At 37.5% G+C, this 27,041-nt stretch overlaps 1 protein-coding gene across 6 annotated transcripts in view; it reads left to right on the forward strand.

The window, feature by feature from the left end:
* Positions 1 to 26,683, forward strand: part of gapvd1 (GTPase activating protein and VPS9 domains 1) — a 127,187-nt gene extending 100,504 nt beyond the window's left edge. For 2 of the 6 annotated variants that reach the window (XM_048558762.2, XM_048558765.2), the window contains 10 exons: positions 618 to 728; positions 10,214 to 10,333; positions 11,479 to 11,605; positions 11,992 to 12,113; positions 12,729 to 12,888; positions 13,472 to 13,659; positions 14,819 to 15,032; positions 17,969 to 18,041; positions 20,434 to 20,631; positions 22,458 to 26,683. In XM_048558762.2, coding sequence (XP_048414719.1) covers positions 618 to 728; positions 10,214 to 10,333; positions 11,479 to 11,605; positions 11,992 to 12,113; positions 12,729 to 12,888; positions 13,472 to 13,659; positions 14,819 to 15,032; positions 17,969 to 18,041; positions 20,434 to 20,631; positions 22,458 to 22,598 — 1,454 coding nt within the window. In that variant the 3' untranslated portion in view covers positions 22,599 to 26,683. The remainder of the gene's footprint in view (positions 1 to 617; positions 729 to 10,213; positions 10,334 to 11,478; positions 11,606 to 11,991; positions 12,114 to 12,728; positions 12,889 to 13,471; positions 13,660 to 14,818; positions 15,033 to 17,968; positions 18,042 to 20,433; positions 20,632 to 22,457) is intronic. The other 4 variants (XM_048558764.2, XM_048558767.2, XM_048558766.2 and 1 more) reach the window with 2 other exon arrangements.
* Positions 26,684 to 27,041: the final 358 nt, after the last annotated feature.

A 27,041-nucleotide genomic window follows, 5' to 3' on the forward strand; every position in this document is an offset into this window, starting at 1 on the left:
CTCAGTGCATTTTGATTTGTTTCACTCTTATCTGTGAAAATGAAAAGGCTGCTTGTACGCATTTCTTGTTTTACTGCTTGTCAACTACTTTGGCACCTTTAGAAATCAACAGCCCAGGGCTTTCCCAAGAATTTTGATTTGGAACTTGCTGTATTTTGGCATCTGTAACTGTGTGTACTGACCCGAAGACAGTAATATGCCTAATATTCTTTTGAGGCCCCTTCGTTGTTTGAGTCCAGGTACAAAATCTACACTTAGTACGTTCCACAGTTTTGCTTCCTTCCAAAAAAAAGTTAGCATTAGCATTAGGTGACAAAAGATTTGTAACTAAAACTTAGTTCAGAAAAAGTTTTGCACTTCTTGAATGAGATAATATTTAATAAAATAACTGTATTAACATGTATATCCAGTTGATTGTCAGGTCAAAATACAGTTGAACATTTATTTTGGATATGGCTTAATTAGTATAGTAGTGTGGGGGAAGAAAATGTTATCTAACACAACCTTATTTGCTATCAGTTACACTTCACCGAGGTTTTGGTTAAAGCCATGATTTTCTTCATCCTGCATGTGATGAAGTTACTTTGTTTTTGTAATACGGTATATTTTCTCTTTAGCTCCTATTTCCTTCAGGAAGAAAGATAAACAAGAAAAAGACAAAGAAGATGGTGCACAGGAAAGGTTTCAGGCCATGCAAGGTTGGCTGATCCTACCTTCCATAAAGAATGGTGAATGAGGTCTACAAAGACAAATAACACCCGCATGAAACAAATATCTTAAAAAATAAAATAAATGGCAAATTATCTGCTGTTTTTAAAGCAGAAGTATTTACTTCAAATGCATGGAAATCACACTAACCATGTAATACAAATATGCAAACTGAATCTTTAATTTGAAAGTGCCTTGAATTTGCACTCAATTTGGTAAACCTGGTGCTAATGTATCCATCCAATATGGAAGTTTAATTTGAATAGGACTATCACGTTGATCACAACTGTCCAATTGCTCATAACCCTGTATGTCATTTTAATGCCAGGGATCCAATTACAAGTACAGTAGCATGTGTCTAGCCTGTGTCTCTGCTCCTTCAGTGATTTTTGGTGTTTTGGTTGCTTGCCTTTCTGCTGCTATGCTTTTCTTCACTCTCTTGATTTCTCTTTATCATATGCCTAATCTTATCAAATTCCCCGTTGCATTGATTGTCCTTTCACTTTATTGGTGAGGCTTAATGGAATCCAATAATCAAATGGATACTTTTGTTCTTTGTTATGAATGAATTTCCTGATTTTATTTCTTAATTAAATTTGATATACTTATGTCTGCTATGGTTTTGATAAAAAGTTAAAAGCAATAATGGTAAAGTCACAAACTGGCTATAGGCTGATCTCTCATTAAAGAGAGTTGAGTAGTGGTTTAATTTAAGGATCACCATGCCTTGGGCAAGGGGCGAGGCTGAGGAGGTGGGAACTTTGTGGTAATTTCAGTTAGTGTGGGAATTGAGCCCATGCTCTGGGTGCCACTGCGTTGCAAATGAATGTAACATTTACTTTGTACCAAAATGTATGAGTGTCTGCGATGAAAGTATAAAATAATCGAGACAAAGGAACAGTAGATTCCTCTTCCTGAAGGCTGAATTGGATTCAAAATTAAAATTGCTGTTCAAATTCTCTGAAGTTTCCAATGGCAAAATAAATTGCAACTCTAATGATCCGTCTAGTAGCCATGGATTTTAATAGTATAAGAGATTGATCCATAAATGGAAGTTTCTATCTGCTAATTGCACCACAGTATGATGATTCAGATAACTGGAGAAGTACTTATTTGGGCAAGTGAATACTTGGGGTGTTTAATAATTCAATTATATTAAATGATAGCACGACACATGAGATTTGAATAATTATGCTGAAATAGCTAGCTATCAATACAGATTGGATAACTGGGGTCTGTAAAAATTAGTGTTTTCGATAAATGGTGTTCAACCTGTGACAGGTAGATAAAGTAGTGGCAAGAATCTCTGATGATCCACTTTGTAAACTGATCACTTTTTTAGAAACAAAATGATACAAACCAAATGAGTAATGTCCAGTCCCTGATTTTCACAGCTCAGCTGAGTGTTGCAGGGAATGCTGTAATTTGTGTTTGCAAGTTGGGGCACGTGGGGGGGAGGTGGTGTGGAGGATGCAGGGGGGGTAAGTTTTTTTTGTTTGTTTTTGCTTTTGATGATTCTAGTGTGTGCCTTGAAGGATGATCAAGCGAATAAAGGAGCACGTGAGTCCCAGTATAATCCATTAGTAACTAGCTTGCTCGCATTTGATAGAGGCTGACATGATACAGTAGCCATTCCGCAGTGCGGCTACACTGCAGAACTTTGTAGGATTGTTTTACGCTGTCTATATATAGCGTGTTGCTTCCATTGTTTCTAAAATATGTAGTCCTTTGCAGCTTCCTTTGTACCATAATTTCACATTACCTAATACTGGTTCTGGCATACCTTTCTCACACTTCATGGAGGTTTCTGACCTGGTGGAGGATGCAGGTGAAGACCGTACCAGCACACCCACTTAAAGAACAGTGGCCTCCTCCTTCCACACAGGGCCTATTCAGGATAGTGATTTGCTAGGTGCCACTAGTGCCTGCTGGGGAGAATGGAGGAACTGATTTGTCTAAAAGGGATTAAAACGTTGTACAGATTCAGAATATGTTTGCATGGGCATTACAGGGAGAGCAGTATAACACAATTTACTGGGTTGGTTTGTTATTGATGCCTCCTGATCGCTGTGTGACTACGCTCTTCTCTGCCAAATTGACCGTTTCTTCTGGAAAGGAGTACATACCTTGCCTCCAGTTCTCAACCCGTTGGTCCACTTTTATCTGAAATGAGACAAATGGAGGATGAAGTATAATTGAAGAGTAGTAATGGTGATGCAGGGACTGAAGAAGTATAAAATGTCCCCAGTGATTAAGAAGTTTGGAGGGCTGGAATGTTTGGTGGGTTTGGAATGATGAGATAGATGAGAGCCTTTGCATGGACATGGTGCATGCAGTACTGACAGTTGTAGTTGAAGAGCTTTAGTGAGAGAGATGGCAGTATTAAAATGAATGATGGCCCCGTGACTGTCGTGTAGCAGAGAGAGGATATAGCACCTGTCTTGTGGAGTGCCTCATTGACCGACTTCGTACACTGCTGTGCATGCTGTTTAACTTTTTGACATAGTTCTAATGCGAACCACTGTGCCCAGGCTGGCTGGCACCTCCTGGTCCCTGTTTGTAGAGTGGGTAGCTCACTACTTCTAAAGTGGGCCACTTCCTCTGATAATGGGTGAGTGCTACAGGTGAGCAGTTCCTGCGTGCAGCATTTGAAATCATGTGCAGTTGGACTTTAAATGCGGCACTGGTGATATGAATGCAGATGATCCTGGCAATGGCAAGTGCTTCTGCCTCTTGATTCTCCGGGGAGAATGACTGACTGCAACCAGGCTGTTTGGCAGGCATGATGAGGTGAAGAGTAGACGATTGCATGACAGAGTTGCTCTGAGCAGTGGAAGACCCCTGGAACCTTGGATCTCGCTTGACAAAACTGAATTAGGGAAGTCCAGCCCATAGTTTAAATGATCAGAAATGTTAGTGAGAGGAACCCTCTGCTGATTAGTGTCAGCAGCAAGTGGATAAGCATAACTGCTATTTAATGGTGATTGAAGTGGGCAAAATCTATTTTCAGTCATTGGATCTGGAATTTGTACAGTATTTTGGAGGTTGCAGCCTGTAATTTTGTTTATTGTCCATCTGTTGGTTTTGACAACAGGCCTTTTTCTTTGAATCAACCTCAATTTTTTTTGAAAGCCGTAAACCTTGCATTTTCTACACGCAAGATGATTTAGAGAACTAAGGTGCAAATCGAAATTTTTAATGAGGCGCATGAATGTTGGAGTTGAATACCATTTCAGTTTGAAACTCAGGCCATCTGAGCTGTGGCAGGAAATACAAGTTGGCGTTTGGTTTCATTGTCAAGTGTAGCTATGCTACTTCAAACAGTTTTATGGAGCTAATCAGAGTTTTGAATTTTTAAATGACGTGATATCTTGCCCAATTTTTCGGTAATGAAAGGAACTTGGAGAACAAAAAAAGTAGCAAAAAACGTACTGGAAATCTCAACTGAAAATGCCAGAAATACTCTAACTTGAGCAGAGTTACCATAGTTTTGGGAAAGGAAAATCCCATTTGGCTAATTCTTTAGAATTCTTTGAGGAAATAACAAGCAGTATCAATAAAAGGGAAACTGTAGAGGAGGTATACTTGAATTTCTAACAGGTTCCTGACAAGGTGTCACCTCAGAGGTTACTACCTAAAATGAGAGCTCATTCTGTCTGGGATGATGATTACCATAATTAGAGGATTGGTTAGCTAATAGGAAACATGAATTGTGGATGGCTTAATCTTGACTTGACGAGATGTAATGACTGGTGTGTAGGGATCATTGCTGGAGTCTCAACTATTTACAGTCTATATCAATGACTTCGCGGGTTGAATAGCATATTATGTAGAGGAGTCTGCAAAAGGATAAAGATTGTGAGGAGTCAGATATTTGGCAGGTGGAATGTAGTATGGACTTGTCCACTTGACAGGAAGAATAGAAAAGCTATATTTTATTTAAATGGGAAGTAATAGAAGTGTCGTACAAGAATCTTAGTGTGTTGGTACGTGAATCAGAAAATTAGTATGTGGGTACAGCAAGTGATGCAAGCAGATGGAATGTTTATTGCGAGGGGAATTAAATGTAAAGAAAGGATCATTTGCTATCATCAAACAGGGTGTTGGTGAGATCACATCTGAAGTAGTGTATGTAGTTTTGGTCATCGTATTTTTAAAAAGTTGTTGCAATAGAAGTAAGTGAAAGCTCATGAATAGAGAAAGTTCATTTAATTGATTCACAGAACAAAATCATTGTCTGACGAGAAAAAGTATGTTCCGTAACAAGGTATCTGGCTGAAAGAAACGCGGAGTGTTGGAATTGCCATGAATTATCTGCATATGTGTAAAATGACTTGCACAGTCTAATTGTATGCATTTGTCAATTTCCGTATTGGTAAATCTTGGTTTTCATTACATGACATTTCAGAATTCTTTTGAGATTTAAGTTCTGAGGTTTAGCAAAGGCAAATATATTGTGACTTACAAAGGGTCACTAACTCCATAGGAAAAACATCTTGAAGTCAGGAAATTTGACAGACTGTTACCAAAGGGTGTTTGAATAGATAACAAAATGTTGGGATATGGTGTATGTAGGTGTTTAATTTGGTCCAGAGACACTCATCTTACTGTCACAGCTAACCTTGGTGAGACCACGTATATAATGTGTGCAGTATTTGTTACCCTGTTTTAAGAAATATTTTTGAGAGTACAAGGTATGATGGGGGTGTTGCCTTGGTCGAGACCTCTGAGGCAATTTTGTGACTTGCTGCAACTTTTCTTAGAAGATGGAAAAATTATGGTGGGTCAGGAGGGTTCTTGACTCTTGCAGAAGAATTGCGAAGTAGGGATACAGCTTAAAAAGAAAAGTTGTTACCCCATTTAAGACAGGAGAAATTTTGAGAATGTAGAACTTTGTTCTAAGAAGCTGTTGAAGGCAAGGTGATCAACTACCTTAAGACAGAAGTATATTGATTGACTGTTCAAAAGGAGACTAGAGTTGAGGCCACAGTCAGATCAGTCAGGATCTAGCTTAATTGCAGCGTAGAGATACTTAAAATTTCTTGGGTTTATTTATCCCAATTTGAACTGCCTGTATGCCTTGAGTCTTTTGTGAGTCCATGTTTGTGTCATACATCTCTGAAGTACATTTTCTAATAAAAATTTCCATTAATGCAACTTGTAATTACTGACTGATTACAATTTGAAATCCATTCTAACACACATCAATATACTTGACATGACTTGCCCCAGCTCTTACCCCCACCCTGGCTCTCATTTTTCCTGTGTAGAACAAGGTCTGTCTGCCTTTCAACTGTGCACTCTCATATTTTAGACTCCAATATCCATGTTACAACAGACTTTCGCTAATAGTGCTTTATCATGAGTTTGTCAGTTGTTGTATAAGGCATGGCTCAATGTCAGAAGTAAGTGTTAATAGAAGAATCAGTTTCTTCTGATGTTTCGGTTATGCTTTGTAGAATAAATTCTGTATTTTAAATCTATAATTTGAAGTAGCCATTTCTAGCAAATTCTGAGATTATATTCTGGATGTAACCAGTTGTCACATTTTGTTTTCTTTCTGTTCCTAGCTTTTTGCTCATTTATTTCGTCCCTGGGATTGTTTGTTACCATGTCCCCTGTTAGACTGTGTAGGTTCTAGGAGCAGAAGCAGGTCATTCTGTCCATAAGAAGGTCTGTTCCATCATTCAATTCGGTCATGGTTGATCTGAGAATTCTTTTCCCTGTAACCCATGATTCCAATACCAGTTTAAAAATCTATCTGTCTCAACCTTGGATATAAATAGCACCCCAGCCTCTGTAGCTCTCAGCAGAAACAAATACCACAGATTCACTCCACTCTGAGAAGAAATTCCACATCCGTGGATGTGACCGTACTCTGGGATTATGCCCTTTGGTCCTGGACTCTCCCACAAGGGAAATAACTTCTCAACATCTACACTAACAAGCCTCCTAAGAATTTTGTGCTTCAATAAGGTCACCTTTCATTTTCAAAACTCCAGCCCAATTTACCCGATCTTCATACCCAAGGACAACATAGTGAACCTTCTGTGGACCACCTCCAATGCCAATATATTTTGTTTTTTGGTAAGCGAGTCAAATATTGGTCTCTTAATTAGTCTTGCATGGAATACCCTAACACATACCTTTTAGAAATCCAAACACTTTACATTGACTGGTTCCCCTTTATCTATTCTTGTTATCTCTTCAAAGATTTACCTCTTCATGAAGCCATGCTGACTCTGCTTGATTGTTATATTTTGAAGTGCTCTGCTTTTATGTCCTTTAGAATAGCTTGACGTCTGCTGTTGGGAAAATGTTAGTCTAAGTGGCCTAAACTTATCTCTTTGTGGTCACCTTCCTTCCACTGGCAGTTTTTGAATATCTGGGACTTTTCCAGAGTCTGAAGATTATTGTAAGATTACTACTAGTGTATTTCTGTTAGTCCTTCCTTTTAATATCCTAGGATGCAACCCATCAGGTCCAGGAGATATATTAGCCTTTAGCCCCATTCGTTTCCTTAGTACTTTATCCTGAGTGGTGGTTGTTGCATTTTATCTGGCCTGTACGTTGATTTTCTGTTCAGAGAAATTTTTATTGTGATTTGTAGAACACTGGCTTAAGTGTGACAAAAACTATTCAGCAACTGGAATAGAAATCACAAAATCAGGAATGTAAGAGTAATTTCATTTCATTGACAGGAAGTTGGTTTGGTTGCAGATTTTCCTTTTCAACTAAAAAGAAAAAGGTCATGTAATTTCAATGATGCTGTGCAGAAGTTTCCCTGAGTGAATAAGGGGAATGAATGGAGAAATAAAACTTTTTAACACTGTCTTCCCCTCTCTGCTGACATATGGACTTCACTAGTCAATTTAAAGCTTCTGTACGCATGCATTGGAACTGCAGCTGCTCAGCCAGAGAGAACTTGCCAAAAAGCATTGTCACACCAGCAACAGTGAGGCCAGTACACTCATCTGCAGTGAACCGGTCAGGCACTGGCCCATTGCTGTGCAACTACCCACTTTAGAAATATCGCACAGACTACAACATTGGGTATGTTGCTGCACTGTTGAGTGGAGTTAAATACAATGTCAACTTCTGCCAACTGACATTACATTCTGTGAATTGCACTTAATCGTTGCATAGGAAACCAAAGTAAGTAAACTGTTCTGGTGCTGGCTTATTTTGCTAATAAGCCAAATTAACAGTTTAGAAGAGAAGAAAGAATGCTGTAATGCAGACTACTGCACGTCTCATTAACAAAAAAATAAATTTCAGATGTTCAGAGTTTTTATTTTCAGATAACTGAAATAATATGAAGAGATTAAGAACTTAACAATCAGTTTAAAAAAGCTCATGTTTCTGTTAAGTGTGTTCTGGAACTTTGTATCAAATTGTATATAATTGTGCCCCAATGACATGCTAATTTTTCCCCTGCCATTCTCCACAAAAACAAAATTAGACTTAACTGCCTTCTGGAAAATTTTTTTTGAATGTGTTGTGATGTAGTTCATCAGAACAATGATGTTAAACTTTGAAGCATTTGAAGAATGATAATCGTCATGCAACTCTCATAGATTTATACTGTTGGAATAACTAGTCGTAAAATAGTTTTATTTTGATTATTACTAAATACAGTTCAAAGCTTTATTAGAAAAGCCATTTATACATTGGATAGTTTGTGTATCTTACGAACAAAATTTGAAAGATCACAAAAAAGGAACTTAACAGGGAAAATGTATACTGTTACTTAAGTTTAAAGGAAAGGAATTAATACTTAATTTAATCCTATAATCAAGAAGCTCTAAGCTGCTGGTGTTGCACCTTTCAGGACAAAGGATTAGACACTCAAAGAATTGAGATTAACCGTTTAAAATTAGTGTTTCACATTAATGCACTTGTATGGATTTTTTGTGTTCTTTAACACACATTTAGTGGAAACGGCTCATGTGGAGAAGTTTCCCAAGTCCGCTAGTTAGAAACCAAGTCACTTGGATAAGCATAAAAAAGAATAAATTTGCAAGCCTACATGGAAAAGACAGGCAAGTGGCTAAAGCGTTCTTGCTGAGCAATAAAACACCCGGGATTGAATGGCTTCCTTTTGTTGTGACCGTCTTTGTGATACCAAAAATCAACACAACAGAAATACTAGCAAGGCATTATCTGATTGTGGAAAAGGCTGCATTTTCAGTATCCATTCACAGGTTTTATTTTAAACCTGTTTTAAGAAGTTAGGAGAGGCAATTATAAAATGCATAAAGGTTAGATTACATAAAGTTGAGGTGTTTGAAGTTGTAAAAGATATTTGATGGGATGCATGAAAATTTAAATAAAGTATATCTTTGAAAAGCCTGAAAATAAAGTTGGTATCAATGAAGTTTCTCTATAATTAAAAGCTTTGCCTGTCACATGACTGTAGTCTATATGCTGTGCAACACACTGGTTTACGTTATATATCTGCTGAATCATAACTGCTATTGCTTTCTTTTTTAAAAACCTTTATCCTTAAAAACAAATACCATATCTTTGGAAACTTCCCAATGAATTGAAATATAAAAAAGTGTCTCAAAGTAGCATGCCTAATTCTTTTGGGGCGGGGGGGGTGTGGAATAATCCTAAGCAATGATCTTTTGTGATCATGTTGATTTTTTTTTTCCATAAACTCCTCCAATGATTGTAACAACTATTGAGCAAAACAAATCTCAAATCTTTCCCATCCTCATTTATCAGTATCTCTGCATAGGTCTTATCTCACCTCTTTCAGGGACACTTGCTTGCTTTCTGCTGTACCCCTGGAGCTTTGATGCTTGAGCTGTGCGTTGGATTATAATATTTTCTGTATTTTACATATCCATGTGATGTGGAAGCTCATGCTCCCCGCTCTCCCCTTGCTGCTCATTGGTGCATGTATGATGGGCATATTTCCTTAGTTTCTGTGCATGCAAAATCATGTTTTTCCCTAGATTGCCTGTGAGCAAAGTCACAGGTGATTATCTAGAAGGCTTCCAAATTCAAGTAAAGGTGTGATCAATCCTACGTGTTAATCCATAAAATGTAATCACTTAAGAACTAACCAATTAGAATTTGTAATGAAATGTTTTCAGAAAAAAGTGGCCTGAATTTTCAGGCTTTAACTGACCATTAGGTATAGCCATTACCTGTACCAAATCAACGAATAAATATTTGACTAGGTTCTAATTGTCTTGAAAAATAGTTTGACTGCACTGTACCTTTTCAATTATTCTGTACTATTATTGAAGCTTGCTCATATTTAGGAGTCCAGTTCAGGAGAGTAGAAATAAGAACCTTCAATACTTTCACTTTTTTGTATTTTCACCAGGGAGGCATAAAATAACTCAATTTGATTTTGCTTTTAAAGTATAGCATTTATACATTAGAGATGTGTGTAAACATGCAGTACTTATACCAGATTTAATAAAAAGTGATGAATAATTTTTTTTAGTAATCAGAATTGCTTGTTAACATCATTTCTGTGTGTTGCCAGACGAACCAATTCCCAGGCTGAATGTACAGGCGCAGGCTGCAGAGGATATCCTGGATAAATATAGAAGTGCTATTAAACGAGCTAGCCCCAGTGAAGTAGTTGTCAATGATGAAGTTGCAGGTAGGTGTGTTACTGTTATGTTTGATCTAATCTGCCGTTGCTGAAGCACGTGTATTCATTATTTTGCCTGTCAGCAAGACTGTTTGCAGTAACATCTCTGCATTTAAATACCTTTTAAAGGTTGAATTGTTCACTTTTACCAATGAGTTGCATTAAAAATGGACTGCTTTTCATGTTATTGTGGAGGGAGTCCAGGTATTCCTGAAAATTTACAGAAAATGTCTCTAGGAAACTAGGAACAGAAATGCACTTGACCATATTGTCAGACCCTGTCTTGATATAGTTTTAAGACCTATAAAAATTAGAGAAAGTGACAGTTTCAGAAAAGTGGCTGGATCAGCTGTCCTGCAACTTGAAAATCAGTCTCAACATAAATCATCTAAATTGTGGTTCTATGTTGTGTTTCAACGAGAATTGAAATATTTGTGTAACTTGCTGAAAGGTGATCACGCTGTTGAGGTAGTAAGACTGGATTTTAATGTATAAAAATAACTAAACTTGCCAGCTCTCCTCTGGTTTAATTTGTGAAAACAGAGGCTAACATAGTTTTATTGGCTAGTGAGGTTCCTGAATCTGTTAGTTTATACTGTTAGTCACAGTTGGTGTAACAACAGGAGTGACAAAATTAGTCTTAGTGTCTTGAGATTTATCAACAGATAAAAATTGACTAAAGTTCCTGTTGCAGCCCCTGCCAAAAGTGTACATGCATTGATACTGAATGAAATGATCTAACACTCCAGCATTCACTGGTTGTTTGAAGAACAGCAATGACCATGAAATCTTATATCTAGGAGCCACCTGCTTCTTGCATTTGGGAATTGGGAAAATTTCCATACAGTGGGGAGGAGAAAATTTGTGATGTTTGAAATGTGATTCAGGGCAGTCCTTTCAGATTTATCTCATCACACTTCATGATTAGCTACTTTTTGAATGACAATGCAGATTGTGAGCACTTAACTGTAAATTGTTCTATTGCAATCATGTACAGTCATCGAGATGCTAATATAAAATCCTAAAAGAAGTAAAACCTGAATTATTATATGTTTGTAGTTCTATACTTTACCTCCACATCTATTAAGTAACCTCCAAAACTTAGTTGTGTTATAGTTTTTTTAAATGTTTCCAAAATATTTGCTTTTGTATAGAGACTATTGGAGATGATAGTGTCCATAATTCGCCACGTGATGAAACGCTTCAAAACCTTTCAGCAGATGATCTGCCAGATTCTGCTAGTCAGACTGCCCAGACTCAAGACTCCACATTCTCCTTTCGGTAACATTTATTTTAGCCTGCATCAACAGCTAGCAGCAATATAGTTGTTGGGATGAACTTTCAGACTGCTATCATTCTTTGCTCCTTGCCCAGGGGTCTTGGATTAAATCCTTGGACAGCTTCTGGGTATACCATTTTGTCATTACGATCAGGAACTTGATGGAATAAACAACTGTAATGTGCTATGACACATTTCAGCTGATTCTATCAAATAACATGTTCACATTTAGTTTTGAATATTTAAATTTAGCCATCATTTAATTGTTCATGCCATATTTACTGGTAATAAGCAATTAAAACTTGAGTTTTATGAGAAGTGCTCTGTTTCAATTTTTTTAAACTGGGTTAACAGCATGCTAAAAAGTGCATTTTATCTTTCTAATTAGAGATGCAAAGAAGAAATTGCGAATGGCTCTGTGCTCTGCTGACTCAATTGCATTCCCTCTAGTGAGCCATTCAGCAACCAGAAATGGCCCTCCTGGAGGACCTGATCAAGGAGAATTAGAAGGTAACTTTAATATTTATGTAATTTGTAATTTTTGGCCTTTAGACCTGAAAAGATCTCTGGCGATAATGTAAAGGTATACTAAATAAAAACAAAGAACTGCTGATGCTGTAAATCAGAGACAAAAAGAAAATGCTGGAAAAGCACAGCAGATCTGGCAGCATCTGTGGAGAATAGTCAGAGTTAATGTTTTGAGTTGAGTCCAAAACACAAACTCTGATTTCTGCCACAGATGTCTCACCAGACTAGCTGAACTTTTCCAGCATTTTCTATTTTTCTCAGTTATAAGCATATATTCAATTCAACATTTCTATTTTAGGATAATTAAATAATTGCATGGTGTTATTTCATTTTTACCACAGAAGCACATCCAGGTTTAGCTATTGTAATATGAATCCTGGCATGTGAAATTTTCCTTTGTGATTTCCATAAGGGTCTTCACCTGACATTACTTAAACCTTACGTGTTCCACCAATGTATCATTTTTATTCCTGTGATCTGCCAATTGTTCAAAACTGACATTTGCACCTGATTGCCCTTCTACTTTTCATTTTGGGGTGTGTTATATACAAAACTATTATCATTAAAACACTAATTCTTGGAATTTTCTTTTCTTAGACAATGAGATTGTCTGCTTTCTCAAAGTTCAATTAGCTGAAGCCATCAACTTGCAGGATAAGCACTTGATGGCACAGATTCAAGAAACCATGCGCTGTGTTGGCAGATTTGACGGTAGAACTTGCAACAAGTTACTAGCTGCCATTGCTGAGGATTATAGGTAAAACACGTTCACAGAATTCTTTAATGGATACTGTAAGAATTTGTGTTTGGTTTGGGAGTGGTTAAACCAAAAATCTGTCAGTCTGTGAAAGTGAATATAAAAGAAACTAGAGTGGTTCTTTCGAGAAAAATATCCATGGAGCTGTCACTGCATTCTTGACACCCTAACAGTGATGCAAATATTGATACAGCAGAGGTAAATGATCTACTGTAGGTTTTGTTGGCTATTTTTCCCCAATGGAAAAGATTTGAAAAGGAAGCTACTTTTCACTTAAAACAATGTTTTCACACAAGATTGGAATGACTAATGCTTAAAATACTAATGAGCTAGATTTGTGGTTTTCACATAGATTGTAGGTTGTAATTGATTTATTAGCTTGTCTTGGTAATCAATAATTACCTCACGTCCAGTATATTGGGGAGTCTCTGGTCCCTGATGCTTGAGAGGTATCTTAAAAGTCTGTGTTTGTTGCTGCACCTGGCATTTGATGTTAGTTACAGTTATAGCATAATTGCCAATGAATTGATGCTTCTAATTGGCAACATTTTTTGAATTTTAAACTGTTTTATTTTCTCTGAAGAAAACGAGCTCCATATATTGCGTACTTGACACGGTGTCGTCAGGGGCTCCAGACTACTCAAGCCCACCTTGAAAGACTCTTACAAAGAGTGCTCAGAGACAAAGAAGTTGCGAACAGATATTTCACTACAGTCTGTGTGAGACTATTGCTTGAAAGCAGGGAAAAGCGTATTCTGGAATTTATTAAAGGTAATATACCTTTTCAACGATCCCACCTGTATTAATGTATGCTTTTTAATTGAACTGTTGTTGTGCTGTAACTCTATCCCTTGAATTAACATGCAATTCTAACTTGATGAAATTGAAATTCATATAAGTTATATTTTCCCTCGTGATTAAGTGTGTTTATCCAGTCAATGGCTGAACCATGCAGAGCTAGCTGGTCTCAGTCAGAATAAAAGGGAGATTTCATAACTCAGAAGAAAGCTGTATTTACATTGCACTTTTCAAGACCTCTGCATCTCTAAAACTGTTCGGCAACCAAAAAAAGTCAATTTGCACAAAACAAGATCCCATAAGGAACTATGCCAGAATTAACAGTTAATCTCTCTCCCTGTAGAGAAGTAAGTATTGGCCAAAACTCTGGACATTGCACCCCTGCTTCTTTCTGAAAACAGTGGAAAAAGCATTCCGCTTTACAGTATTAAGTCATGCAGATCAGAAGCATGCTCGCTGAATTAGTTGCAACAAAAACAAAGTGCTGGAGAAACTCAGCAGGTCTGGCAGTATCTGTACAGAGAGAAACAGTTAACATTTTGAGTCCAGGGACCATTTGTTAGAGTCCCAAGTTTTGATTCTGTCTGTACAGATATTGCTAAATCTCTGCGAAGTTTCTCCAGCACTTTATTTTTGTTGCAAAACCTTCGCAGATTTAGCAATGTCTGTACAGACAGAATCAAAACTTGGGACTCTAACAAATGGTCCCTGGACTCAAAATGTTAACTGTTTCTCTCTGTACAGATACTGCCAGACCTGAGTTTCTCCAGCACTACTTGTTTTTGTTTCAGATTTCTAGCATCTGCAGTTTTTATTTCACTGAATCAGTTGATTTGAATTGTGAAAAAGTTGGGACACTATATTTGATCTTGTTGGACTAAAGAGAGAGACTAACCTTGGCTATAAATCAACTAGAATCCATGGAAAATAGCCTTTTAACTCTGTCTCAGGCATGAATGAGGCAAAGCTATGGAGAGTAACCGCTGCCTCCAAACTGCCAATAGGGGGGATAAAAAGAACTTGCTAGGATGATGAGTGAAAATGAAGAGGGAAACAATTTTTAGCTTTGATAATTTTCTTTTTAAATGTTTAACCGTACACTGGTTGATTTAGCTTCACTTTGTTTGCACAGATTTTCAGAATCTCACTGCAGCAGATGACAAAACTGCCTTAGTAGAAGAATTCCTGCAGTCATTGTATGGCGTTATGGCACAAGATGTTATCTGGCAGAATGCCAGTGAAGAACAGCTCCAGGATGCACAAATGGCAATTGAGCGTAGTGTTATGAACCGCATTTTCAAACTTGCCTTTTATCCCAATCAGGATGGTGATATTTTACGTGACCAGTAAGTAACAATATATATAATTGCACGTAAAACTTTGAAAATAAGAGCTCTTAAGTGAACATTTCTGCAATATGGTAGACCATGATTTTTATTTTTTCAATGGATTACCTTTGTGGTCAGTCACTGCACCTATTCACAAAATACTGCCGGTATTTTTTTTCTGACTAAAGATCATCGAAGTTTATTACACCTGCAAAGAGAAAATACACAAGTTACTTCACACTGTATAAGTGGGTTGCATGATGGCTCAGTGGTTAGCACAGCTGCCTCCCAGCCCCAGGGATCCGGGTTTGATTCTAGCCCTGGGCGACTGTCTTGTGTAGAGTTTATACGTTCTCCCTATGTTTTTGAGTTTCCTCTGGGTACTCTGGTTTCATCGTACAGTCCAGAGATGGGAAGGTTAGGTGCATTGGCCATGCTACGTTGCTTATTGTATCCAGGGATGTGTTGGCTAGGTGGATTGGCCACGGGAAAGTGCAGGGGTACAAGAATCGGGTAGTAGTCCGAGTGGGATTCTGTTCGTGAGGGGCTGCATGGACTTGATGGGCCAGATGGCCTGTTTCCACACTGGAGAGATTCTAGGATTCCATGGAGAACTAGTTGAAACAGTCTTATTACAAACATCAGAAATAAAGATGAACCCCTTTACTCTTAACAACAATCTTGTAGATACTTGAACTTTAATGAAGGGAAACCCTGTTTTCACGTTAAAGCTCCTCCTTCAGTCGGCATTGTTATGATGCCAGCTGATCCTACTGGACACGTAGGATCCTGGTCTGAAATCTGACTTAACAGTTTTTAAGAAAAAATTAACAAAATGACCACTAATTTAAACATAAACATGTAATGCTGTAGGTTTGGTTTCTAAAATTAATACAATAAAACAAGTTTATTATGAAAAAGGTAAGAGTAAATAGAATAAGCTAAGCTACTTAACTATCACAATTTGAAAGATTTCAAAAACAGTAAAAATACAATATTCCATCCATTATAACAGCAACCTTTACAGTACTCAAACACCACAAATAATTCACTTTTCTTTCACACTTATTTGACTTGAATACTGCTTTCAATTCCTGATCTTGAGAGTTTGATAACGTCTTCCTCCAGCTGAGCTTAGACTTTCTTAGTTTCAAATAACCCCTTTCGGGCTTCTAACCAAACATTACTGGTCTGGAACTTTCAAACTAAACCCTTTTACTGAAGTAACCTTTTTCTGTCTCTTCTGAGCTAATTCCTTGCTCCTGAAGAAACTGGTTCATATATCTAACTTCAATGAGGATATCCAAACTATGGGTGTTTCAAAATTCAAACATAAGATAAATGATATTTAAAGTATATATAAATCGGACAAATTGTATTACAGCATGGCTAAACTTAAGTTTCTTTCTGGCAAACCTTGACATTCATTTGATGCAAGCTTCTTCAGTCAATACCTCTTTATGAAACCCTTAATCTGAACTGCTAATAGCTCACCCCTTTCTAATATGGATTCCTTAAACACTTGTTCCAAAGCTTTCTGTTTCTGGCACTTTGTCTTATTGATATTAAACCACTCAGGACTTATTTTCTCTAGCCTTGACTCACCTGGGAATTGCAAAGCTGCATACTGCTCTTATCAGCAGCTCTCCCCAAATGATCTGTCTCTGTCTTGGATGATTCTACCCTTCTAAAAGGACTGGTTTATTTCTGTCGTCTTATGTCAAAGGATACCTTGTTGCTAGACAATTCAGTTTATATCTGCTTTTTTAAAACCCTGAACTGTTCACATCGTTTTTTTTAAGAAAAGATATGGTTTACATTTTGTGTAGGTAAAGTTTTTTCAGGCATCGCAGTACCATCTCAGAATTCCACAATGAAACTGAGCCCTCCCTCTCCTCCCCCCCCCCCCCCCCCCAACCCATGCAGTGTAGAAATACAATTCAAATTAAAGCTCTGCCTGATTCTGTCCACTGTTAAACAAAATTGCCAAATAATGATATATCATGAACTTGCAGCATGTTTACACTGCATAACTGATACCAGTTAGTACTCTTAATGAAACAATGGTAAAGTAATATCTTCCAATGTGCACCACTTAATATGAATGAAATTCAGTGAAGTGATCAGCATTTGTGGTGAAAAGAAGCTTTTTTAAGTCTTGCCAACAAAATAAACACTCAATCAAGTGGAGTCTATAAAATTCACACGTGAAAGACCTGAGAGGAGATGGATTGATGCAAAAATTAAATTCACAGGAATGTCACATAGCTTGGGCATTTCCTAAAAGGTAGATCTAAGGTTGAGTCAAACTACAGAAATACAGAAAAAGAAACCTGAGGAAATTGCAATGGAAGGAGAAAAAATGTCATATCTTCAGTATCTTTCTCACGTATGGAAAACAACTTTTATTCATTGTCATGGACATGATTGGACTTCAAAGCAACTAATTGTAGGTGAAGTGCTTTGTTGTGATAAATTGCTGTATGTAGCTGTACGCAGGCTCTTTCTGTACTGTAGCTATTCTGTACTTGACAATTGAATAGCTGAAATAATTTAGATTTTAGTATGCAGTTTAATAGCTAATATTTTTGAGTTTGAAATGTCTTTAGCTAAGAAACTAACTTGGGATCATTCTAATGTATATCCTTACTTCCTGTGTCCAGAATTCATCCTCCAAACTGCTCTGTCTCTTCAATTCCTTTCCTTCTTTAGGATTGTCTTTAAAAGTCACCTCTTTGGTTTAACATTACTTGTCCTTTTCTAATGTCTTGTTTGCTTTGGTGTCAGTTTTTCTGATTCCAATTTTGGCAAGTACCTTAAGATATTCCCACCTTTTAAAGCAAGTTGCAAGTTACACCTATGAAGCAAGTTGTTACTGTTTGAGCCATTTAAATAAATTTAACTTTGTTAAAATCCTAACTTTCAGTCACAGTATAGTTGATTTTGTTTTTCAGGCTTTTCAATGAACACATTCAGCGTTTGTGTAAAGTTGTCAGTGCAAATCACCGAGCACTTCAAATTCCAGAGGTAATAACAATGTTAAATTTCCTTAGATTACTGTATTTAACGTGTCAGTATTTTAAAAAATGATGTGTTAGATCACTTTGCAAAAGGGCCTTGAACAGTATCTTTAAATTCTGGTGGAACAGTGTTGGTCTCTAAGCCTCATTTACAGATCTGGGTAAAATTAATATGTTACATTGGTAAAATTAAAATGGAATCTAGAAGCGCAGGTGGTGGAATGGAGTATTTTTGCTCTAATTCAGTGCACCATGGATTAGTAAATTCAAGGTACCCACACAATATGTCTTGATCTGGTTTTGGTCTCTTCAGCATCTCTGAGCAGTTGATAGATGAGCTTCAGAAACCTATGTATATTGAAGTCGTGTGAGAATCAGGAACATCTGTGGTGGAGAAATCAACCATTCTTGCTGTGAACAAGATTTCTTTATTGCAGCAGAAGCAGATCTCAAAGCTATTCAAGCCTGCCGTGCGGTCCCCCACACAGACTCCATACCTTGCATTCCTTGGTACTGTGACAAATCAAAAATGTGCCTATCAGTTGGATTCTTGGTCAGTCACAATGTTTGACTCAGTCCAAATCATGGCTGAAATTTTAGGATTTAACTGATTATTGACTAGTTCTTTCACTTTCATATATGAAAGCTAATTCTTTGCCTCTCCAACCAGTGCTTTGGACAGTGAACATTTGCTATCGAATTTTCACCACAGCAGAAATCCATAGAAGGCCCAAATGTGTGAGCAGTTCAGTTTTTTTTTTCTTTTGGAGATGCTTTCTTGGATTCTGAAACCATCTCTGTTCCCTTTTTTTTACTGCCTGTTCTGCTCACTGCCAGCAAATAAGCATGCCCTATGCTCAAATCTCAATTTCATTTTGATGTCACACTAGAAAGTTGAACAACAGAAACGCGAACATCAAAGGATGGCAGTTTGAAACTTGGTCTCTGAACATTTCCATTCCCAATTCCTGCTGTCCCTGTGACTGATGAAATTTCAAACATTGAGCATAAAGCAACTAAAACCACATGGTGGCTGTTTCATTGTGCTAAGTGATGTTTAAGTCAAGTGGACTTCATGATTAGGTGGTCCTGGAAGTCCAAAGTGATTTGATACTAGGCTGTGTTGTGATATTGCCTGATCTACTAATTCCCACTCTTGCCAATTATTTGCTCCTTACTGTTCATGTAACAAATGAAGCATCTCTCACCATTGACAACAAAGAGCTAAAAGCTGGTGAAGATCTTGGATGGGATCTTGTGATTTGTTGTCTTCCTCCTCTTACAGTCCTTCCTCCAAAAAGTTGTCCGCTGCACCCTAATTCAGTTAGATGTGATGCACATCTGTGAAAGGAGACTAATCCTGACAGTCGCTGTTACTGCCAAAATGGAATGTAAAATCCACTGCTTTAGTTTACACAACTAATAAAGCTTTGTCCATTATAGTTTGGTATTTTGCAGTTGTTTTGTGTAAATCTTTTGAGGCTCTCTGGTGCTGCTGAGACATCTGCAGAATTAAGCCTGTTGAGGTATTTCTGTGAGAACTAGAAACAGGAGTAGGCCATCTGTCCCCTTGAGCCTGCCCCGCCATTTAATAAGATCATGGCTGATCTTTGAGACTCGACTCCACTTACCTGCCCACTCACCATAACCCTTAATTTCTTGACTGTTGAAAAATTTATCTAGCCTTGCCTTAAAAACATTCAGTGAGGTAGCTTCAACCGCCTCACCAGGTAGGGAGTTCCACAGATTCACAATGTTTTGGGTGAAGGAGTTCCTCCTGACCTCAGTCTTCAACTGCTTCCCTTTATTTTCAGGCGATGCCCTCCAGTCCTAGTTTCACCTGCTAGTGGAAACAACCTCCCTGCCTCCACTTTATCTATTCCCTTCATAATCTTATATGTTTCTATAAGATCTCTCTTCATTCTTCTGAATTCCAATGAGCATAATCCCAGTCTACTCAGTCTGTCCTCATAATCCAACCCTCAACTCTGGAATCAACCGAGTGAATCTCCTCAGCACTCCCTCCAGTGCTGTATATCGCTTTTCAAGTAAGGAGACGAAACTGCACACAGTACTCCCGGGCGTGGCCACACCAGGACCCAATACAGCTGCAGCGTAGCCTCCCTGTTTTTAAACTCCATCCCTCGAACAATGGCAGGCAACATTCCATTTGCCTTTTTAATTACCTGCTGCACCTGTAATCCTACTTTTCGCGATTCTTCATGCATAAGGACACCCAAGTCCCCCTGCACAACGTGCTGCATTTTTTGACGAGGCGTTAAGGAAACCACTTTAGTAATATTTTCCGCACTACATGTGTTTCAATCACACTCACTCTCGCTCTAATCCTTTTATTAATGTGGCATTGTGTATGTAACAAATTTTGGTCTTCTTTTCAGGTGTATTTGAAAGAAGCACCATGGCCATCTGCACAGTCAGAGATTCGAACAATCAATGCATACAAGACCCCAAGAGATAAGGTTCAGTGTATCCTGCGAATGTGCTCTACCATAATGAATCTGTTAAGCCTAGCCAATGAGGACTCCGTCCCTGGGGCAGATGACTTTGTTCCTGTTCTTGTGTTTGTTCTTATCAAGGTGAGCCATCAGATGAATATCAGTTTTGTACAGCAATGCATTTATAATACAGTATCTCCAAATATCACTGGAATTTTCATCTCAAAAAGCAAGCAGAGCAACCTTCTGCTGACTTAATTCTTCAAAGTTTTTGAGAAGATTTGTAGCATGGGTTGTGGATGAGGTTATAGCCTTGCTTGCCAGCTGGTGCATTTGACTGCGGATGTTCCATCACCCTGCTAGGTAACATGGTCAGTGCACCTCTGAAGCTTTGGTGTTCAGTCCTACTTGTTTACATGCTTTGGTTTGCTGGGATGGTTGGCATCACTTCACATTCTGTTTCTCAGTGGTTTGTATATCAGATCCAGTTCATTGTTTGTTCGTGGAGTTCCGGTTGAAATGCCAGGCCTCCAGGAATTCTTTGGCATGTCACTTTTTGGCTTGTGCTACTATGAATGAGTTGTCCCAGTTGAATTAATGTCCTCCTTTTGTCCATGTGTACTGAGACCAGTGAGAATTGGCCATATATCTTGGTGGCTAGTTGGTGTTTGTGTAACCTTGTTGGTTTTCTTCCAGTTTGGTCTATGTAATGTTTCTCTCAATCCTTGCATGGAGACAGACCTCAACAGACTGTGTGCATCAGTGACATAACAGAGATGACCACAATACTACTCAGACTCATAGGTATCAGGGTAGCCCACAAATCACCAACCATGCTATGAAAGCGACTGACTAATATAAAGGATCCCATATCCACAACTAATAAAATCAATGTAATATACAAAATACCATGCAAGGACTGTGAGAAACATTACATAGGCCGAACTGGAAGAAAATTGACAATAACGGTATGCAAACATCAACTAGCCACCAAGGGACATGACCAGTTCTCACTGGTCTCTGTACACGGTATACATTTACATAAAGAAGGACATAAATTTGATTTGGACAACACATTGATAATAGCACAAGCCAAACAGGCATGCTGTGGAATTCCTGGAGGCTTCCCAACTGGAACTCTTCCAACAAACAATAAATTGGACCTGATGTACAACCAACTGACAAAAGGAATCGTAAGTGATGCCAACCAGCCTAGCAAACCAAGGCATGTAACTAACAAGTGGGTCAGAAAACCAGTGCCTCACTGGAGGTGAGGTGACAATATTACCTAGCAGGGTGACGGAAGGTCTGCAATCCAATGCACTGGCTCGGCAAGCAAGTGTACAACCTAATTAACATGACTTAACACGTAAAGAGTATTGCTTTGTAATTTACCAATTTTTGTATTTAAAATTATTTTTGGCTAGATATATCTTAGTGTTTTATTTCAATTTCCTTTGAATTTCCTTTCGGTGAAGATGAGCATTAGTTCCTGAACTTTTTTAAAAGTTCAACACTGGAACTGCAAATGTGAAAGCCACAAACATTTGTGACCACCTCTGGGTTAAAGTGGGGAAAAGTGCTTTCTATGTGGAAAAACATAGCTATTCAATCCACTGCAGCTTCTACTTTGGTAGAAGAATATTATCTGCTATCAGGTAGGTTGTTATTTTAATAAATATTGTAGAAGTGTCAGTGTCATTAATCCTGTGGGATTCGACAATGCAAATGACAGCTTATTTGGGCTAATTGGTATTACTAAACCGTGCAACCTGTCTGACGGAGGTGATGTACTTACGATATAAAAGCACTCCTAATATAATTGAAACGTTGTTTTTTGTATATCTGTTTCCTGTACAGCGCAAGTTAGAATATCCCTATTGAATGAAAAGAAATATTGTCATGGTTCCTTTTCTCCATCCTGATTTTTATCTGCTTTTAATTCATCCCTTGTTTTCTATCTTTAGGCTAACCCACCCTGCCTGCTGTCCACTGTTCAGTACATCAATAATTTCTATGCCAACCGGCTTGGTGGAGAAGAATCCTATTGGTGGATGCAGTTCACAGCAGCAGTTGAATTCATTAAAACCATTGATGATCGCAAGTGATGCAGAACACCACCTGCATGGCAGACTGTTAGGAAAAGTGTAAAGATTTACACCAACTGTTTGTGAGAGGGGAACTCGACTGAATCTTCTCCTGTTGTATCGTAAATGTAGATAGTGTGGAGGCATTTCAAAAACAAAATAGATTCAGTGTGTCTTTACCAAAATTAACAATCAGATTTACTAACAGATCTTTATATATTTCTGTCGTATAAAGTCAACAGGTCAGCAATGCAAAAAGGGACCACATTTTTTCAGGTATTTCAAAAAGTTGACAGTGTACTGTATGAAAGTGACATTATTTACTTGCGTTAACTTGATTGGCATGAACTTTAAGCTGGGGCCTCAAACAAATGCAATGGTGATTTTTTTTTTTGGTTAAACCTTCCTTATTTTCACAAAGCAGAAATGTCACAGTTCTACCTTTTCTCAGTGAAACTAATTTTCATTGAGTGCGCCCAGGCCAAACCTGTATGTGCACTTGACCAATCATGCTTTCCCTGAAAGAAATTTACTGACAACATAGAGCGTGTCATAACCCAAGGTGAAGAATCCTCAACTGTAGTTGATCATTTTTATCTGAAAAAAGTCACCCTCTTGCATTGCTTCAATATATTTTTGACCCATTGTTATTATTTCTTAAATTTGGACAACTTTTAGACCAGGGTATCATACCTAATTTTGCAGCCTTATTGGTGTATGTTTAAATTAAGTATTAGTATTTAACCAACTTATTATTAAAGTGACATAGGACTGTATTTGTTTTAGTTGCTGGGATTATCTTTACAAACATTGTTCAGAAAATAATGCTTTTTATTTAAAAATGCTTTAACCAGGATAGCTGTTTCATTTGGATTGATAAGCAAGAGAGCATATGTGCTGGTTCCCACATTCTGCAGTTCTTAAATTGGTTCCCTTCTCTTGTGACAGAATTATAGATTCAGAAAAGGTGAATCTGGAATTTCTCTTTTCAGAGTAAGGAAACCAGTTTTAGTAGGGAAATGCAAAGAATTGGTATGTGAATACTGCTCTCCCATGATCCAAGCTAACAAGCTATAAAACAAAAGCAAATTAAGTGAAATGTTGAGCTCCCAATTTAAAAAGTTGCAGTTGAATGCCAGCCTTGACTGCCTTTTCAACTCCACTATCCTCAAGACTTTATTCCCTGTGCATATTGGATGGGGTGCAAGCATCGTTCACGTCGTGCCGAAGCACCCTTTTCAGCAGCTGGACCACAGTTATACTCATCTCCAAGAAGAGTTTTGACTTGCTTGGCTAAAACAGGAAGTGAGATCTGAGGGATATGAAAATGATGGAGGATGAACAGGAAAGATTAATGCAGATCACATCAATACCTTACAGTAGCTGAAACTTCCAGTTGACAGCAGTGCCTTTGTCAACAGATAAAATTTAACAGACGATATGAATGGACAGCCATATGTGACTCACTTTTGCATCACCTTTATGGAGCCATTTTTAATAAGCATAATCAGAAGGCACTGGAACTTGGTTTTTCCAAGAACAATTTCCAGTTTAAAATTCAAGTGAGTCAGATTTCTAGGATATACAAATCACAATATATGAGGATTTAAATTACTATATTTTAAGTTGCCTTACAAGTGGCTAACAATGGTAGAATTAAATAATGGCAGCTTCAATAAGTTATGTTTCATTGAAAAGACTGATGTTCTTGTTTTTTTCTTTATTAAAAAGGGAGCACTATTCTGGGTCAAGGACAGTAATTTTAATGTAAATTCACCTGACTGTTCATATATTTTTTAGAAAATAAAGTAACATGAGAGAAGATGGTCTCCATTGTGCTGATCCAAAACCAGCCTGAAATAAACCTAGCATTTTGAGTCTTTTGGGCCAGCAAAGACCAACTTAGATTGCTTACCTCAGCCTGTCTGTTGTTAGTTGTTGTACCTGTCATTTTCCTTTGTCTTGGAACCAGAGACCTAGGTCCCATTTTTTTTTTATTGGGACTATTGCAATTTGGGTTTGCAGTTGAAGATCAAGAAGGATGCTAATTCCTGCTGACCAAATAATAACTCACTAAAAGGGAGTCTGTCGGATACATCACCCGAGTAGCAAACCTCCGGGGAATTTGTGTAAAGCCATTTTATAACCCAATATCTCCTACCAAGGAAAGATTTTTTTTTCCAAAAGAGTGCTTTCCCTTCATTGCCAAAGTATGACGGTCTCCTGTAACCATTGTTGTAATCAGTTAAAATTTCATAATTTCCATCAAGTTAATTTATCTGAATTTGGAGAAACTTTGCAAAATGTATAAAAATGTTCTAACTGTGTATATAGTTGATGTGGGAGTAGGTATTTCAGTGTATGAGCCTGGAGTAAAGGACCTTGTTCTGCCATATTGCAAAGCACAGTCCTGAGTATTCAATGTTAACTTTGAATGTGAATCTCATCATCTCAACACAACTAAGATTAATTTAACAAAATCTAGATCAAGATCACTTGATGACTGCTAATGTACACTTCATTAGGGCAGTTAATGTGTCTGAAGATTTCATGGTGAGTATGGTCTAAAGTGAGAAAGCCATATACCTAGGTGATTTTTTAAAAAATCTGATTACAGTAGTGAGATATTTTTCATTTGTTTTTGCTTAGAAAACAACTTTCTTCCAACCCTGCAGATAATAGGTGATCACTGTTCAGAGTTGTATCCAATTACCAAAAGTAATTTTAACTTTTTTTGTTTGGTGTGATTAAGTTTGCGTTTTAGGGTTGCTAAATGCATTGCTATTATGTACCAGGTAACAATATTAGAATACATGATCAAAAATATATTATCTTGGGGTACTGCTAATTTTGGATTATTCACTTGAGTCTAAATCCCATATACTGTTGCAGTGCTCAGCCTGAAGGTTAGAAATCTGAAACAAGGAAATAAATTACTTGTAGCTGAGAGGTATCAATGCAGTTAACATTATGTAGCTGTGGATGTCGTCTTTGATCATATGAACAACATTGTCAGACCGAAGTAATTTGCTGCAAAAATGCTTTAAGTTTGAACAATTTAAGGCAGATTCAGAAGGGATTTTTATTTGCGAAACTTTAAAGATCCTCTTGGCTACTCAGCGTCCTATATTGTTTCCCTAGTATCACAGACCAGTCAGTGCCTTGCAGCTCCAGAACTTCTGCATCATTGGGGCACACTTCAGAATAGTACAAAAATTGTGAATTATGATCCTTGTGGGGATGGAGGAAACATGGCTGAAAGTGTGTTCATCTCAGCTTTAAAAAAAAAGTTGTCTCTCTGATAATTGACTGACTCAAGAATCTGTACTTGTTTTGTAGTTGCACTTTTGAAGAATATTTAATATTGTAATGAAATTAATGTTTAAAAAATGATTAAGTTTTCCTTACCTTTTAAAAGAGTAAACTTTGATTTAGAACAAAATTTAATTCTAAATGTGCACAATGTGGAGTTTAGGGCTGGGGTTTATTTATTTTACAATTAGATTTTGTGAAGATGAAACTGTCAACTATTTATTTTAACACTTTGCAAATATATTCATTCTAAATTGTCTCTGTTTTAAGTTAGGGGTTTGGCCTGGTATACGTTCAAGCTTTTAATACTACTTTCCTCTGCAGCTTGTATTTGAGTCATTGATTATATCTCTCTCTAGAGACTTTGTTTTGAAATGTAGGGAGGCTGCCACTTATAAATTATTTGAACAAGAATACAAAACTTGCAACTACTTCAGACATGAAAAGGTATTCTGACATGCATATAGACCCAAAAGCACATTAGTGAGGACCAAACAGCAGCAGCAGCATACGTCATACCAGTGATATCCTGAAACAGCAGGAAAGAACAACAAATGCTTTACAGTTAGCAGTTCAGAACATGGATGGGACTGTTATACTTAAATTAACCTAAGGTAACTTAATACTATGTTCTGGTTGTTAACTGCATCACCTGTATTACTGCCTCTTTGGAACTGTTAGAGCCTTTACAAACTTAAGTTAATGAGCTTGCACAATCTTGCACACAGGGAAAAAAAAATGTATACTGTCTTTAATGAGATTAATGTAATATATCATTCTATGCTAATTAAAGGGAGCAGTTTATCCCATTTGCTTGTGTCTGCTGATTAATTTAGTTTTCTATCATATTCAATTGATTTTGGTGTTAATTCTCTTTGCATGCAATATGGATGGTGTCCGAAGTGTACAACACAATCACATCTCAGGTATGAATATACTCCGCTGTTCAAAATGAATCAAATTGGCTTCAAACTGGATCCAAGCCAATAATTTAAGATTAAACTTCAGGTGTGACCTGTAAAATGTATAATAACTTAAGACAGAAGGTTTCAATTGTGTTGTGCATTACAGCTGAACAGAAGCAGTAATGCAGTTGTTCTTGACCTAAATCAGTACAATAAATGTAGCTTATCAAAGTAAACACATGTCCTG

The sequence above is a fragment of the Stegostoma tigrinum genome, chromosome 29, assembly GCF_030684315.1.
Source record: "Stegostoma tigrinum isolate sSteTig4 chromosome 29, sSteTig4.hap1, whole genome shotgun sequence".
NCBI classification, from domain to species: domain Eukaryota; kingdom Metazoa; phylum Chordata; class Chondrichthyes; order Orectolobiformes; family Stegostomatidae; genus Stegostoma; species Stegostoma tigrinum.